Raw genomic sequence first — 14,442 nt, forward strand, 5'->3', positions numbered from 1 at the left:
GCCGCAGGGAGGCGGCCGGGCCGGGAAGGGCTGGAGGGCGCAGTCAGCAGCACCCGGAGCAGGTCTGGGAGGCAGGCGGGGATGCTGGCCCGAACCCGGCAGTGTCACAGCACATCCGTGAGCAAACAGCTGCCAGCAACCTCGGAGCCTCCCCACAGCAGTGGGGAAATGCAGGGCCACCTAAAGCTTGTCATTCCTCCTTCCAGAGAGGACAGTTAGGACAAGCAGTCACTGGGCCGCTCGGCTTCCTCCTTTTCCAAAAGCTGGCTAAAAAACCTAAATCACAAACTCCACAAATCAGTCTGTTTACAGTATGGGACAGAGTTATCCCCAGAAAAAATCAGGGAGCACAGTCATGAAACATTGCAAACAACAACCTTTACAGTTGCAACTAAAACGATTTAATTTCTTTTTAAATGTTTGAGAAATTAGAAAGATAAGTCTATTTGTCTGCCACCTCAAAATTACATGGAAGTAGGCCCTAAGAGTAAGTGAACTAGAATAAACCAGACGATTTTTAAAGCTTCATGAATAATGACAAAAGGGACAAAAATTAAACAGCCAGCACTTAAATGCTAAAGAAACTTTCACCTGAAACCTGCAGTGCAGAAGAAAAGGACACATCAAGAATTTTGCACAAAACAGCCACAGCAGAAAGATGTCAGATGTTGCCCTGGTGTTGGTTCTCATCCAGCTCTTGCACACAACTCATCACATCTACAGTGACCTCAATTATTTCTGTGATCATATGTGTGATGACATAAAATTCCCACAGCAACCACAGTCATCAGTGCAAGTCTCCTGATGGAAAATAAAACAGCAAGGGAGAAATCAGGCTGCTTTTTAGAGTGACTTCAAACACAACCAAAACCGTGGCTGAACTTCCTGCATCTAGTAACAGTATTTTGGGTAAATTTGCTTTCAAGTACTGGGATATATCTATTCAGGAGGAAGGCAAAATTTTCCCTTACTCTAAGTTTAAAAGCTCAAAAGGCAAAACAATATTGGGAATATCATCAGCTTTAAGTTTTCTTGTCTTATCACACTACAAAATGACTGGCATTGTATCTCTAACGGAAATAGTTTTTGTTAAAGTAATGCATCATTACCCCACTCACCTTCTATTTACTTGTGCAGTGCCTTTAAAATAGCAACTCAAAAAAAAAAAAAGCCCGAAGGAATGGTCAAGATCCAGTAATTTTGGCAACCCACTACTGAGAGCCCTTGGAGCAAATACAAATTGTCTTTATTTCACACTGACACTCTGATCAGGTGTTTTGAGGGTACCAGTATCTCAGTGTCATAGGTGGGTAACCTTACTCCACAAGTGTTAGAATTTTAACAGTATCCAAGCACCAAAAGCCAAGCACTAGCTCCAAAGATGTACTTTATTTCATTATAAAGCAGATTTTATAGGCATTATTTCTTTTTGTGAACATCCATTGTATGGCCAGCAGGCTCTGCTTTGAGGACACAGGTGTTTGATAACAAAGATTCACCACTAGACCACAAAAATACAGATGCACAGAACAAGTGCTGCTTAGATACCATAGAGCAAATGGTCTAAACTGCAACCAGTTCAAACAGATATGACCAAAAATACAAGTACAGCTCCAGCCCAGCCAGAGCAGCATGCACAGAAGTGGAGTATTTTTATATTAAAATAGTTTGTATTGGGTTTCCTGGAAAAACAACAACAGAATCCCCAAAGCAGAATTGTATCAGAACTCTTTCCTTTTAATGCCACTTTGTCACTGTCCCCATTTCACATCACAGTTGTGCTGTGGTGCATTAATACTTCATAAAAACCACAAAAATTATTCAATGTAGTGTGACATCATAGTGAATGGCTGACAGTGATAATTTCATGGATACTTCATCCCAGTTCTTTTATTCCTTTTCCAATCGTGATCCTCATCCCGGGCATTTGGCTTTCATTGATAGGTGCATCTCATTCCACATCTGCAGATTTCCCACATGTTTGGTATCTGAGTTCAGGGTATTAACAAGGTTTCTGGATGTCATCTGTGCTCCTTGGGTGTGTAACAGAGTCCCACCACTCCAGCAGGAACAGTGACTCAAGGACTGTCTGCCCAACATGCACAAATGCACAGAAGGCATGTTGATGCAGTGTAAAGAAAAGTTCCAGCAGCCACAACTCCTCCTTCTGGTTTCCACGTTGTCCAATACTGATTGAGGAGAAGTGCATTTACAAGACTCATACACAAATATTTGCATTTGGTCCTAGGCACCTGATTAGCACTGACAACCGAAATTAAAATGGAAAATTAAGTTTTAGTATGGTCCACTACAGCCTTAACTGTAAACTCTCCATTTTGAAGGTGTGATCTTCAAAAAAGGAATCCCAATACCTTCTGAAAGAGTATTTTCCTATGTACCACTCAAATCCAAGAGATTATAGGATGGAAAAGCCTTCTACATAAGCCCCTTAGTGGAGTTATCTGACAAGGGTTTCCTATCTAGATCTACAAAAGCAGACAAGTAGCATCCATTCTTTCCACTCTTTTGTGGTAATGAGACTCAAAATTCACTAGATATGAGTAATCAGATAACATCCTGATTGCTACGTGACCAGAATTCATTATCAGGGAGAGAAACTTCACTCTAGCAAAGAGCACAGGCAGATTTGCATCTAAGCAGCCATAACACTCATTCCTTTCAGCTGACATGAGAACTAGAAGCACAGCCACTAATGGCAATAAAGACTAATTAGAAGGCTTTACAAAGTTGGTTTAACCAAGTTTCAAAGTAGCAACTCTTAGGCACAGGTTCTGGCAGAATCTAGATTTACCTGAGTTTTCTGCTTGTGGAGGAGAGGTGATGGGAAAGGACACATTCCTTTCTTACACAGAAACTTGAAAACAGTCTCAAGCCAATACTCAACAGCTGACAAAGTCTAGTGTAGTAATTACACGAGACAACATTTGGAATTATAGATATTGTATCATAGTAAAAAGAAACAACTGCCTTTCAAATCTGCCATACTGAAAAAAGAAACCCCTAACACATGAAACACCATTTGTGCTTACAACCGTAATTATGGAACTTGAGCGTCAGATGGAGAGATTTTTTTTCACCATTACTGCAAAGGAGATGCAAAAACAAGTTAAATGGAAAAAAAATCCCTTCCAAAAATTCATTTAACAAACATTAATTAAAACCTGTAAAGGCTTCAGGTTACTAAATGTGAAAGGGGCTCAAAAAATTTTTAGGAGTCATTGAACTAAATCCAAGTCAGAAAACTGACCCTCCTAACACATAATTAAAAAACAATTTTCTTAAAAAATTTTTTTGCACATCTTCCTCATCAATTTATAAAATGCAAAGAGTATGCTAGAAAAGTTTGAACATAAGGGAATGTGCTTTGGAAACATTATTAAAATATGCGTTTCTATAGAATGACACTATCAAGTTTATGGTACTTCTTTTCTCCTGACTGGCTACACTTTGAGAATGTCCCTCCTCTCTTTCCTGGGTCCATGAGAAGCTAGGTTTAGAAAAGAAGAGCTCCCATACTGCCAACTTCACTCTGTTCCTTTACAAAAATTTCAAAGTACTGATAAATGATGGTGACAGCGAGCAGAATTCCAGTTCCAGAGCCAATTGCCCCCAGGAAGTCTGCCAGCACAGAGAGGGCACCAATGCAGAGCCCACCAAAGGCAGCAGCTGTAGGGATGTACCTGGAAAACATGAATGAGAATAGGAAAGGGGCATTAGAGTTTGCTTAGATAGTAACAAAAAAGTCAGTGGCAGAATACTCTCTTCCCTTGTGGATCTGCAATCTGGATAAGAATATAAAATGCTCAACCTGACTGGAGAAGAAAAAAATGCTACACTGAGAGGAGAAGGTATTACAGTCCACCATGCAATTATGCACAAATATTAAACTCATGGCTACTGGCTCTTCAAATCATCTGTAGGTGACTGAAATCCAAAGTTATAATAACATTACCATAACAAAGGGTACCTTTGGTACCAGAAAGGGTACATAGGTCCTGCCCTGAAATCTGAAAACCTAAAGACATCAACCCCTGCCCACCTCTGCACCTAGGAGATTTAAGTAACTACTTGTTTTAGAAGCAAGGTCTGCATGAAAATAGCTCTCAAGACTAATAACACAAGAAAAATTACAGTAAGAAAATATTTCTGGGTCAGCTTGAAGTAGTAAAGTACACTGAAATGCTCATTATTAGCTACCCTGAGTAGAGTACATAAATGAAAAAAAAAAAAAAAACAGGAAAATATAAGGTTCAGAATTTGAGGCAAATTCATTAAATGCAAGGCAAAAATAAGATGTACTGTACAAGTCTTCCCTTAATGAGATGAAGTTCTATGTCATATGCATGTGACATCAAAGCTGAAATAATATCTGTGTTCTAGGATCTACAAAATGCAAGTCAAAGCAAACTTTGCCCTTTGTTTGCCCATAACACCTTGCATGAACAGCCAGTGAATATGCAGCTCACCTGTTGAGTTCATGTACCATTGAAGTTTCTCTGTGGCCTCGCATTACCATTTGCTGTTCTTTCAATTGCTTGGCAACCTGTATTGAATCAAGGAATAGTGTAAGTAAATTTACTGTGATGCAATGTAGTACTGTGGGAAAACAGAAATAAATGGTGGTGGGGTTGGGTGTTTTTTGTATTGTTTTGTGTTTTGGATTGTGTTTTACATTATTCATCTGAGTTCAAAACATCCATTATTTTAACTTCAGATAAATTACAGGCACAGGCACTTTTCTACCTGTCAATTATTCAAAGCTTTCTGGATAATTCTAGTCCTAGTGAGAAAAGGAAAATTTGGATACTGGTAGGCTCTCATACACATAATTCAATCCATGTTTTTCCATCTACCTCTCCCCTGATGAGGTTTTTGCAGATGTTGCAAAATCATTCCTTGAAGTGTTTATTCCATTTTAGTTTCCTGCATTCAGTTGAGTCAACTATTTATTTGTGGAGCCACACTAGAAACTAGACTTAGAATCCCTTCTTTGAACATTATTCTTAAACTGGATTTCTGCAGTTGCACAGGGTTACAGCAGAGCCCTGCAAACACTTCACTAACAACTGTGGGTAACAAATTCTAGCAGGGGAACATGAAGGTGCTCATCACTGACTCTATGCACTGAGAAAACACACTTTGAGATGAGCAAGCTGTCAGCTTTCCACTACACAGTGGAAATTTAATTAATGATTTATCAACTTTTATTTCTGACCTTTTTTGCATTAACCTAAAATTATTTTATTTAGTATCAGGAAAAAGTATTAAAGTGTTAAAAACTGTCTGCTCTGAATACTGGATTGGTTTACTCTGAAATAAAACCTGACTGGACATGGCTGTGAGTGCCTCCCTGCATGCCTGAGAAGCAGCAAGATGCAAAACAAGAGAGTGCTCACACTGTTACAGTAACTGTGCAATTACTTATTTGTAAAAGAATGGATTAAACCATTCCACATGGCTGCCAAACTTCACCTCCTACCCAGAATCACACAATACAAATATACCACAATGACAGCAATTTTCCATTTTGTTTGCCAACTCCAATTTCAGGGTGATGTAGCTCCTGAATATTAAATATCCTGTAGCAAATGGAAATTTTGAGAAGCTAGCCTCAGGTACATCAATGCACTGCATTATATTCTCCATTGTCAGTGCTCTCTAGTTAAAAGTAACAATCTCTAGTTAATTTTTCCACAAAGGAAGCTCAGAACTCTGTGTCAGGAATGGCTGTCTGAGCTTTACCTGCAAGTTTTTAAGTGGCAACTGCCTTGCACACAGTGCATCTGTCACGTGGCACTGAAAGAGTTTCTACCTCTCCTGTTACCTTTTCTACTCTCACACTGATCACACATTTCTATGTTCTAAATTTCCTAATTCCAATTAAAGCAATTTAAGTTTTGATGTTGTTTTGAAAAAGCAGTAAAGAAAACAGGAAAAAAATTACCCCCATTCTGTCTAATCTTTCTCAATTAAAAAAAGATACAGTCCCTGTTTCCACAAACAATGAATATTACCAACAATATTACCAGCAGAACAGCTTTTCAGAAGAAAGTCAGTCTTATTCTTACAACTGCCCATCTGTTCTCATCATGTAAGCTCACATAATTTGTCATTTTAAACTTACATCTTTGGCAGAGGAGCCAGAGACTTCAATCCATGTCTTAGAGAAGAAAGCACAGGAGCCCAGCATAAATACAATATAAACAACTGCATGTACAGGATCTTCCAACACTGAAGAAAAGGACTCTGGAGGTGACAGGTAGTAACAGAGTCCACCAACTGGATAAGCACGAGCAGGGCCTCCAGAAGATGTGTCCTGGAGGAAGAAAGCAAGCAGTCAGTCATCAATCTTCTCATTATTTCTTAGCCATTAAGCCAAGTCTTAGAAAAGTTTGTATCACCTCTGTGTCATTTTGCATCATTACTACTGCAGCAGCACACAAATTTACATTCATCACAGCAAGCCTCATATGCTACTATTAATTCAAACTAATTACTAATTCAGGAGTTTCAGCGTGTATGACTGAAAAAGTCAATCACCAAAGTGTGTCTTCATATTGGGAGACCATCTCTTCAAGCCCACATTTCAATGGTGCCCTTGTAAAGATGTATGCAGGACGAGAAGGAATACTCACAGACCAGGTGCCCAGCAGGCTGACCAGCAAGTTGCCACTGAAGCGGGCAGAAAGCATCTGGGAGATGACATACAGGTTGGACACCAGGGCAGACTGGAGAATAATGGGAATGTTGGAAGTGTAGAACAACTTGATGGGGTAGGTGTTGTACTGGCCCCGGTAGCGAGCAGATTTGATAGGAAGATCCACTCTGAAGCCCTGAAAAGTTTTCAAAAAAAAAGTCCCCAATTACATCTGGATGTGAACCCAAAAACTGCAAAACTGCATGGCTGTCTAAACACACAGCCACACACAAGAAGGTATGAAAGATTCAGACCAGAAGAAATCTGAAGTTTCAAGAAGACTGAACAAAGCATCCAGGAAAAGAAACATTACAACTTCCTATACTTCAGCAACAAACAGGCCTATAAACTTCAAAGTGTTTCCCAGTAAAAAGCAATAGCATTTGGGTTAGACAGTATCACATGTGCACATGCATCTGGGGTATTTTTATTTGGTTTTTTGTTTCTTTTTTCAGAGACCAAACTAAGTCTCCAGCCTTCTGTGAGACTATGGTAAGTGTAGAAACTGATTAAGAGAAGACAGTGTATAATGAACAACCAGATGCTACATGTACAAAAATGAGCCTTGTGAATATATGTCTTGTAGAAGGAAGCAAATTTCAGACCTACAGTCCATACAGTTTTACAACCCCCATTATTCCAACTGACCTGGAAGTAAATGACAATTGCAAAGACAAAGATGGTGGCAATCAGATTCATGAGGTTGGGGAGGTTCTGACGGTAAAAGGCCTCACGAAGAGCTCGGACTTTGTCTGTGCGAGTAGCCAGAAGGTGGAACAGAGCAATGATGGCTCCCTCAAATTCCATGCCTTGGAAAGGAAAAGAAGAACTTAGGTGAGCTGTGATTATCTCCAAGTGTCAGTGTTTTGTCACAGTAAGTGTATTTCTGAACTACAGGATTCAGAATGGGATTGCTCTGAGTCTTTTGCATCTTGAGCACATTATCAGACTTTTATATTTACACCCTTCATGTCAGCTATGTTATTTCCAAAATTTTTTTTTAAATCCCCTTGTAGTGGCCTAGAATCTAAATCATAACCCAATATCAGGCTTTCTAGTGTCAGTTGTGGTAAGACACAAGTTATTGTTTGGATTACAGCAAATGGCATAACCTCACTTCTGTTTTCTACTATACAGCAGCAAACAGGATCATCTCCAGATGGAGTTTGGAGACTAAGGTCTTTAGGGCAAAGTGTACAAAAAGCAAGGAGCAGAAAGAAACAGCTAATATTTTGTCAGTAAGTTGGACAGCAGCCACAATACAATGGCAGTCCACTACTGCTGATTTCTGATGAAGGCACTGTAAGAAACTCAAGTTCAGTAAATATCCTGTGAAATACTACAAATTGAGAAAAAATATCTTTGTGCTTGCACTTTGCACAGCAGCACCTGCTGCACTAGCAAGATTCACTACACAGTCAAGATGGCAGCAACAGCATTTGGCATTAAGTTAACATTAAAAAAAAATAAAAAGATGTTGCTTTTTTTACAAACTATTGGTAAAGAAAACAGACTGTGCCATATTACCTCGCCCAGTGTTCACTGTGGTGGGGCTGAATGCTTTCCACACAATGGTCTCACAGATATTGGTGGCAATGAAGAGAGAGATGCCAGAACCAAGACCATATCCTTTCTGGAGCAGCTCATCCAAGAGCAGAACTATCAAACCAGCAACAAAAAGCTACAGCAAAAAATGAAATACAGCATTAGTTCCATGTCTTTTTCATTTTGTTAGAAAAATAATGTGTATTAAAAGATTAGGCTATATGTGAAGAAGTACACTTGGGCCTTTTTGCTCTGCATGAGGGATAGCCTGTACATAAGGCTGATTTTTTGACCCTTTCAGGGAAAGAGTAAATAGAGAAGATTAGAAATTACCTGGATTGTGATAAGCAAGCAGATACCAGCACCCATCTCAGATGGGTCTCCATACATTCCAGTCATTACATACACAATGGACTGTCCAATGGTAATGATCATTCCAAACACTACAGAATAAAAAGAACAAGTATGTATTTGTCCTGGATCCTTATGTCAGTGGGCAATTAGAGAAACAGAAATCACTTTTTGGTAGAGAATCTTGGTTTCAGCTGAGATAGAGTTAATTTTCTTTGTAGTAGCTGGAGAGTACTGTGGTTTGGATTTTCCATGAGAATAATCCATGAGAGGCTGATGTGCTGCTGTTTTAGTTGCTGCTCAGCAGTGCTTGCCCCAAGTCAAGGACTTCTCAGTGTGCCCTGCTCTGCCAGCCAGCAGGTGCACAAGAAGCTGGCAGGGAGCATGACCAGGACAGCTGACCCTAAGTGGCCACAGGGATATTCCATACCCTGGAATGTCAGGCTCAGCAGGGAGGGCTGGCCAGGAGGGGCTGATCTCAGCTCAGGAACTGCCAGGGCATCCAGCAGGTGGTCAGCATTGCATTGTGCATCACTCGTTTCTCTAAGGTTTTACTTGTCTTTCTCCTTTTTGTTACAGTTGTTGTTATTGTATTATACTTTGTATCAGTTATGGAACTGTCCTTATCTCAACCCACGAAGTTTATTATTTTTTTTCTCATTCTCCTCTCCTTCCCACAGGAGAGTGAGCAAGTGTCCTATGTGATACTTAGTTGCCAGATGGGGTTAAACCACAACATTTGGGAAGGAATACATAAGTCACACCGTATTTAAATTCAAGAGCAAGTTAACTTTGCTGTCTGCAATCTGGCACTGAAAATAGAAATACACACAGATAGTTCAAATGCACTTAGAAGCAAGTGGGTTTGGTTACCAAAGGCTGCTTTAGATACTGAAAACTCTGAGGGTGTTAAGATATTACTGTAGCAATTTATAATTTTTTCCAGTACACATATCAGTAAATAGTGTACAGCATCAAATAGCTACAAAACACCCAATTTTTTTTCTGGAAGTCATTATCAGGTGACCACAGAGAGCCCTTATTGATGAGAAAGACCCATGGCTGGAGCTGCACGGTACAAACAGCTACAACCAACATCTTAATCACCATGAAACACTCAGATTAACACAGTTCAAAAGTTGAGTCTCCACAGTCCCTACACTGCTTCACTTATCCGGGGAGATTACAGCAGCAATGCCAATGGCACGGACTCTTTTCCTTTTCACACCTTTCTCAAGCTTCACAGCCAACAAGGCAGAGAGCTGTCAGTAGGAGACTGATGAAATGCAGGTGTCTGCAGCAGAAAATGACACAAACCCACAAGCCCAACTGCACCACTCATCCCTTGGTAAATTCACTTTCCACTGTCAGGGTGAGATACTCTAAACCACCAGTGCTCAACATGAGCTGTTACTCACATTTCTGGGCTCCATTGAAGAGAGCTCTGTCCTTTGGGGTGTCACCAACCTCAATTATCTTAGCACCTGCCAAGAGCTGCATGATGAGCCCTGAGGTCACAATGGGTGAAATGCCCAGCTCCATCAATGTTCCTGCCAGACACAGGAAGAACAGCAAAGTTCAAAGTTAGTTTTTATCAACCTTTACATCACAATGGAGAAGATCTAAAACTCCAAATCTCTGTAAATGTAAAAATTATCAATCATAACAAAAGTTTGTTACAAGTCAGTTTGACATGTAGTACTCCTCAGTACCTCAAAAATACTGTGCTCACTGAAAAAGGCTTTTTGCTGTCAAGAATATATTTACTCTACATAAAACAAAGTAGGATGTAAACTGATAGACCAAATGATATAGAATGATAAAGAGCATTCAGGAAACTGTCACCATTCTTAATTTATAGCTACATTAGAAAGTTTATATAAATTTCTGTTTCCTGGGGAAGCTATCATGAATTTTAACTTTCACACCTGTATTAGAAAGCCTCTACAAGAAAATGAATTTTACATGAACTACTGTGCATTTCAATCTTCTCTGTGACAGACTCAAAGAAGTCATCCAGGAAACCACAGCACTCAAGGAAACACAAATGATTTTGAAACACAAATCACAAATCTTGAAGATTGCAACAGCAGCAATGCAGGTAATTAGGAACTATCTCTTTCCTAACCATTTCCCTCCAAAAAAAAAAAAAAGCTCAATTTTTTTACATATAATAGATTGCACACAGTCAGCCATAAACTCATTTAGTCCAGAATGTGCCTTTCCCAATGCTACACTTTAAATAATACAGAAAAATTACTTTTCATTCTCCAGTTTTTATATTCATTGCAATGGAGCAGAATGCAAGTCCAAAACCATTTTGATTCAAGGTAAAAAACATTCCCTCCTGAAAGTCTGACCATACCTCTATTGGATGCCAAAATCACTCTCATCCAGTAGAAAGGATCTGCAGAGTCTGATGACATAATGCCAAACAAGGGAATCTGCATTTCCAACCAAGAGATTAAATTAGAGACTTCATGGCATGCTTGAAACATTTCAGCTCTTCCTTAAAAAGGGAAGGAAACATACCTGGCAGCATACTAAGAAGATGAAGAGTGTGATAGCTGTCCATAGTACCTTTTCCTTAAACTGAATCTAAAGGGAAAAACACAAAACCAAACATCAACAACAGATGATAAAGCTGTCAAGATAATAAGATCTAGTACATCAAGTAAACTTTCACAGCTGCACATTTGATTTTCTTGTGGAGGTACAAAGTACAGAATACCCAAAAGAAAACAACATACTGTTCATCCCTTTCATCCCACATAAGACCAAGGAAAGCTACAAAGCTTTATTCAAAATTTAACCCAAATAAACAAGCTTATGTCAATGCAAGGTAATTCTAGTACTTCCACAGAAATGAATCTTACATTTTCAGGAGTAAGAGCTTATGATGAGAAAAAAACAGTAATAGGGAGCAGCTTGTCTCAGCAAATAATCTTAGATTAGTGCTTATGAAGCAGAGATTTTAAAGTTGCTGCTTTAACTTACTCTAGTTTACACTTCAATCTGTGCTGCCTTCAACACCTCACCATGCACTGCTGTGACATAAACAAATCTGCCCAACCCCGTTCATTCTTGTACAACCACATCCACATGAGATGCACCCCACGTGCACTCCACTAAAAACAGCTGTACCTAAATCTGCCATTCTCCCCTCAGGGAACAAACCCCAAATCCCACAAATGCAAACTCTGATTTTATAGCACACAAATACAAACCTAGGAAGTAAGTTTTATTAACTTACCTTCCGTTCTGGCTTTTGAATTTCAGGCAAGATAACACAGAAGGGCTTGATCACTTCAAGGAATTTTACTGTACAGAAATAAGTTAAAAGACAAAGTGAGCACACAGACACAACGAACACTAAAAAAGCTCAAGCTGAATTGAATTTGAACATGTACTCTAAATAAAAGCCCCAAATCTGAGGAAATTTTGGTTGGTTAGTTTGCGGCAGGGTGTACGTTTTGTATTATTAAATTCTTATCTGTTCTAATTACACAGACATTAAGCTAACATGTTTTAAGTACAGTGTGGACTAGGAACAGAATTAAAGAAAATCAAGCATTTTCCCATTCCACCAAGTAGGCTGACAGCACCAAAAAACCTTTAATTGCTTTACACGAGTTTACCAATACCCTTGAACTTTTATTTCATGGTAGTTTCTCCTCAGCCAAATATTAGAGAGAAAAAATTGCCTTGGGTATTATATATATATAGTACTTTTCAGCCATAGTTTAAGAATTCCTACACACTTTTGGGCCATACAACTTAACAGTTCCTACCCAAGCAATTCAGAAACATCAACTGAAGTTAGTCTACAGAATATCTCATGCCATGATCCCCTTCTAGCAAAAAAAGACACATCCTTAAGTCAGAAGTCTGTCTTAAAATAAGCATTAAATGAAGAGGGGATTTGCAAAGTCACAAGGTCTCCCATAAGCAGAGAGCTCTGAATTGGGAGAGTTAATTCTAAAACTGCAAGGACAAATCTAGGGCTGCATCCGTATTTTGGAGTGATTTGAACGAAGAAGAGTACAACAGTGCAGAACTGAAACTACTGCTGCCTTTCCACCTTTCCATGGAAGGCTGCAACTTCAGCGGCAAGCTAAGACTTGACCACAAAAGATATTTTCTTAATTTCAAACGATTATATCTGAAAAGCTACATCGGACCGCGATATTCAATTTAATTCAAATCAAGGTCTCTCCAATGTCTACAGCAACATAGCAATCGACTAAGACGCCTCCCAAGCAGCTTTTCCTGCAGGTTCGCACGGATCGATCACCGCGGGATGCAGGCACAGTCTGTAACCCCTGTGCCACTGTCCCTGAGGGGTCGCACCCGAGGTGACATCGGCCCCGCCACCCGGCACCCTCAGCCTGGCGGGGCCCGCCGCAGCGCCCGGCACGGGGCACACGGCGCCGGTTCCCTCCCCGCCATGAGCTGCCACCCCCGGGAGCGGCTCTTTCCCGGCCAGAGGGGAGAAGCAGGAGCGCAAGGGGAGCGGCGGGACGCGGATCCCCGGTACTCACTGCCCATGGCGGCGCCGGCCGAGCAGCAGCGAGCGGCGGCCGCGGCGGGAGGGACACGTCAGGCTCCGAGCGCGGCCGCCCCCTTCCGCTTCCTGCCACGCGCCGCGTCCGCCGCCGCCGCCGCGCATGCGCCGGGCTGTGGCCACAGGGCCCTCCGCCTACAACTCCCATCGTGCTCTGCGGTCAGGGAGCATAATAACCCCCATGGCGCGGGTGCGGCCCATAGCGGCGCGTGGCTTCACGGGAATTGTAGTCCTTTCCTGCCGCCATCTTGATATGGTATGGGACTGGCTCCTGTGTTAGGGACGCGTGTTTTGGCTACCACAAAGCGTAGCGCTGGTTTAAGAGGTTTCAACAGATAAATACATAAATAAACACTTAAAATTCGTTTCCTGGTTGTGTGTTTTTGTAGCAAGACGTTGTAGGCTTTCCTGTGCAGTAAGAATCTCTTGGCACCTGCCACACAACAAGTGCGTCAGGTGGCAGAAAGAGCAGCTGTGTGCAAATGTCTCAGCTCCTCTGGCCATGTAGAAATGATTTGTGTAGGTCATTCTCTGGACTCCGTGGTTAATGGAGATACAAGTAGAGAAATACTCTGCTTACCTTTCATCGCTGGAGAAATCACTGTGCATCTCACATATTTTCAGATGAGTTGAGTCATCCTCCAGAGGTGGACAGGTGACAGCTTCACCCTGTATTTTGGGTGTCCCATTGTGAAAAACGCCAATCACTTGTTTTTAAAATTTTAAAAGTTTAGTAGTAATAAAATGATTATAAAATAGTAATACAATTAGAGTAATAGTAATTTGGATAATTTGAATTAGGACAATATGAGACAATAGAAGCAAAGAGTTACGGACGTCTGGGTACTTTTTCTGGGCAGCATAAGCCTGAAAATGGACACATGTTAACAGAGGATTAACCCTGAAAAACAATAACCTGTTGCATATTCATACATCTCATACATGATGCATAAATTGCATTCAAATACAGAATTCTGTCCGGTTCTCGTCACCTTCTTCTTCATAATCCTAACAGCGTCGTCCTGCCTGAGCGAGGAGGGAAGAAGTTAGTTTCTCCTGATAATGGACAAATGAATTCTCTTTCTCTGAAAGATTTAGGTGTCCTGTGGCTGCTATCTCACTGCAAGTCCTTTCTTTAAAAAAAAGTATCCTACATAGCACAGTTTCTATTTTAACATCTTGTTATAACCTAAAACTGTATTTAGCACACTACTTAAGAGAATTAATACAGCATCTCTTTCTAACACAACACATACAATATTCA

The 14,442-nt window shown here is 40.5% G+C and overlaps 1 protein-coding gene across 1 annotated transcript; it reads right to left on the bottom strand.

Moving 5' to 3' along the window:
* Positions 1 to 1,370: 1,370 nt before the first annotated feature.
* SEC61A1 (SEC61 translocon subunit alpha 1) lies at positions 1,371 to 13,225 on the bottom strand. The gene is made up of 12 exons (XM_063164772.1): positions 13,156 to 13,225; positions 11,868 to 11,935; positions 11,147 to 11,212; positions 10,980 to 11,058; positions 10,033 to 10,164; positions 8,597 to 8,706; positions 8,246 to 8,399; positions 7,367 to 7,527; positions 6,657 to 6,854; positions 6,146 to 6,337; positions 4,488 to 4,564; positions 1,371 to 3,701 (listed from the first exon to the last, which is right to left on the bottom strand). Exons 1-12 carry the CDS (start codon positions 13,160 to 13,162, stop codon positions 3,515 to 3,517), a joined length of 1,431 nt encoding a protein of 476 aa, XP_063020842.1. The 5' UTR covers positions 13,163 to 13,225; the 3' UTR covers positions 1,371 to 3,514.
* Positions 13,226 to 14,442: the final 1,217 nt, after the last annotated feature.

The sequence above is a fragment of the Melospiza melodia genome, chromosome 10 (genome assembly GCF_035770615.1).
Source record: "Melospiza melodia melodia isolate bMelMel2 chromosome 10, bMelMel2.pri, whole genome shotgun sequence".
NCBI classification, from domain to species: domain Eukaryota; kingdom Metazoa; phylum Chordata; class Aves; order Passeriformes; family Passerellidae; genus Melospiza; species Melospiza melodia.